This window comes from Oryzias melastigma, linkage group LG15 (assembly GCF_002922805.2).
Source record: "Oryzias melastigma strain HK-1 linkage group LG15, ASM292280v2, whole genome shotgun sequence".
Taxonomy (NCBI): domain Eukaryota; kingdom Metazoa; phylum Chordata; class Actinopteri; order Beloniformes; family Adrianichthyidae; genus Oryzias; species Oryzias melastigma.
In genome coordinates, this window is record NC_050526.1 from 15769351 (window position 1) to 15771669 (window position 2319).

The window sequence follows — 2319 nt, forward strand, 5'->3', positions numbered from 1 at the left end:
AGAACAGAAAGTCTGGATCCGGCCCCAGAGCCAAACTGAGTTTGACATGCCTGATTTAGAGAAACAAAATGTCAGAACAGGAGATCTGACCTTAAAGTCCTCCTTTTTAAGGGCACGGAGGTAAGAAATAAAAACCAAACAGGATCGTTCTGACTTCAGTAGCTGATCCAAAGATAATCTTCCTGCAGGTTTGGTCTAGATGATGCCTGAACATCACATTTTAAGAAAAAAGAATCTGGAAAAGGAGCCGAGAGATGTTTCTGAATGAACAGCACTTCAATAATCAGGACGTTTCTCCTTAATGTCATAAACACAGAAGAAGGTCCAGGTTTGATGACTGATGGAACTTTTGGATCCGTGCTGGGAGGACATTTCCTTCAAGCTCTTACCAACTAGGATCACAGACAGAAGGAACTGTGGAGGAACAAAACCTGGACCTACAACAACCCAAAGACACTGAAGGTCCTTAAATGTCCTTAAAGGTCCTTAAAGGTCCTTAAAGGTCGCAGGAGTTTTCTGTTTGAGCCTCATCACAACAATAAACTCCTCCTCCTACCTGCTGAAGGCATAGATGACCAGGAAGTTTCCAACGATGCCGGTGATGCCGATGGCGAGGATGACTGATCCAATGGTGTAGTGGGCGTGGTCAGGGACGTCCACGGTTGGGAACGGGTGAAAGGGTTCTGGGACCATTGCCACCTGCAGGACAGGAAGCTCTGGTCAGGGTGTGTCTGACTAAAGTCTGGACTCATGGGAGAGGGACAGAGCTGAAGTCTTCATCAACATGAAGAACATTCTCCTCTGAGATCCTCATTTATCCTCCTGGATTCAGAACTGAGGAGAGTTCTCCATCCCTGTGGGGGCGTGGCCAACCAGCTTACCACACACTGGAAATACCGACACACGATTGGATTTTTGCCAAACTGCAGTTAGAGTCAAGGCGCCACCTACTGGCAGAAGGAGGATTGATTGAAGAGTTGAAATGAGATGATTGAGTGTATTTGGACAGTTCAGTTTATACACAAAGTAGTCAGTGTCTAATTTTCTGTCATGAATTCTTTTGTGGATTTCATCCTTTACACAAAAATGTGACATCATTTATTTTCTACGGTCAGGAAGGTGGTTTTAGGGTCCAGTAACAATATAAAAGTAAAATAAAAAGTAAAAAATGAGAACTAAACTGTGACCAAAGAAAAAAGAAGACAAAAAAGCAGAAACTTCAAACATCTGAGGGTAAATTCACAGAAACAGAGGCGATTGTGGTGCTGACTCTCACGGCTGAGCTCTTTTCTCACTGTCTGCTACAATCTCATGTTCCTTCAAATTAAAGGCTAAATTATATATTTTTTCCATTTGCTGAGATTTCTGCTTGAAACTGTGTTTTTCCACACCAACAAATCCCACACACATCCTTTCATTTTATGTTTCTTTATTCCTCCTCTTACTTAATAGAATCCATTTACAATTTGAAACAAACGTGGAGATTTGAAGCATCATAGATGAAGCAGCTTCTGTCCAGAGGAGGATGAACTGATGATTAATAGTTTTGAAGATTTGAACCTTAAACGATGCAAATATATTTAACTCAATCCTTTTGTCTCATCATTTTTGTGGTTTAGATATCTGCAGTTGGAACCTGCATTCTGTGATCTTAATGTTCAAAGACAGACAAATGAAGCTGCTTGAGGACATGATGGTTCTCACTGATGGAAGACATTTGTTCTGTTGAAACTTGAACATTTCTGTTCCCTTCAGGGTTTCTTCAGAGCAAAGATGAAGTGTTTTGTTCCTGCTGCAGCATCGCTGCCGCATGGACGAGTCCTTCAGAACAGAGAATTCTTCTGCACATAAATACCAAAGAAAAAGCCACTTCACCGTGTGTCCTCCGGTTTGTTAAAATCAAAGAGTCAGAAAGTCCTTGACTTCCTGTTCACTCCGTGTCGATCGGCGCTCCATCTGCAGAGGATTTCTGCAGACCGAACATGAAAGCAGAGCTCAGATAATCGTCTGTCACAGAGGAAAACCTTCACGCAGAGATCATCAGCACCTCTCTGCTTTCTAATTAACCTCACATAAGCCCCTCCCACCTCCCTTTACTGCTCATCTGCTGGAGAAATGAGGACTTAATGAATCCAGAGTCACTCTGAGGATGTCCAGATTTGAACAAAACCGAGAGTTTGTTCTGCTGGATCTCAATAACACAGATAGAAAATGAAAGGATCTGCTTTATCATTGAAGCTGATCAGAGGGATTAACATCAGCTGATGAATCTGGATGTTCACCGTGATGGCCGACTGCTCACTTTCTGAGCGGCTCCTC

At 42.6% G+C, this 2319-nt stretch overlaps 1 protein-coding gene across 2 annotated transcripts in view; it reads right to left on the bottom strand.

The window, feature by feature from the left end:
* Positions 1-2319, bottom strand: part of LOC112161800 (melanopsin-A) — a 20590-nt gene that overhangs the window by 10476 nt on the left and 7795 nt on the right. For both annotated transcript variants that reach the window (XM_024297258.2, XM_024297259.2), the window contains exon 2: positions 557-699. In XM_024297258.2, coding sequence (XP_024153026.2) covers positions 557-699 — 143 coding nt within the window. The remainder of the gene's footprint in view (positions 1-556; positions 700-2319) is intronic.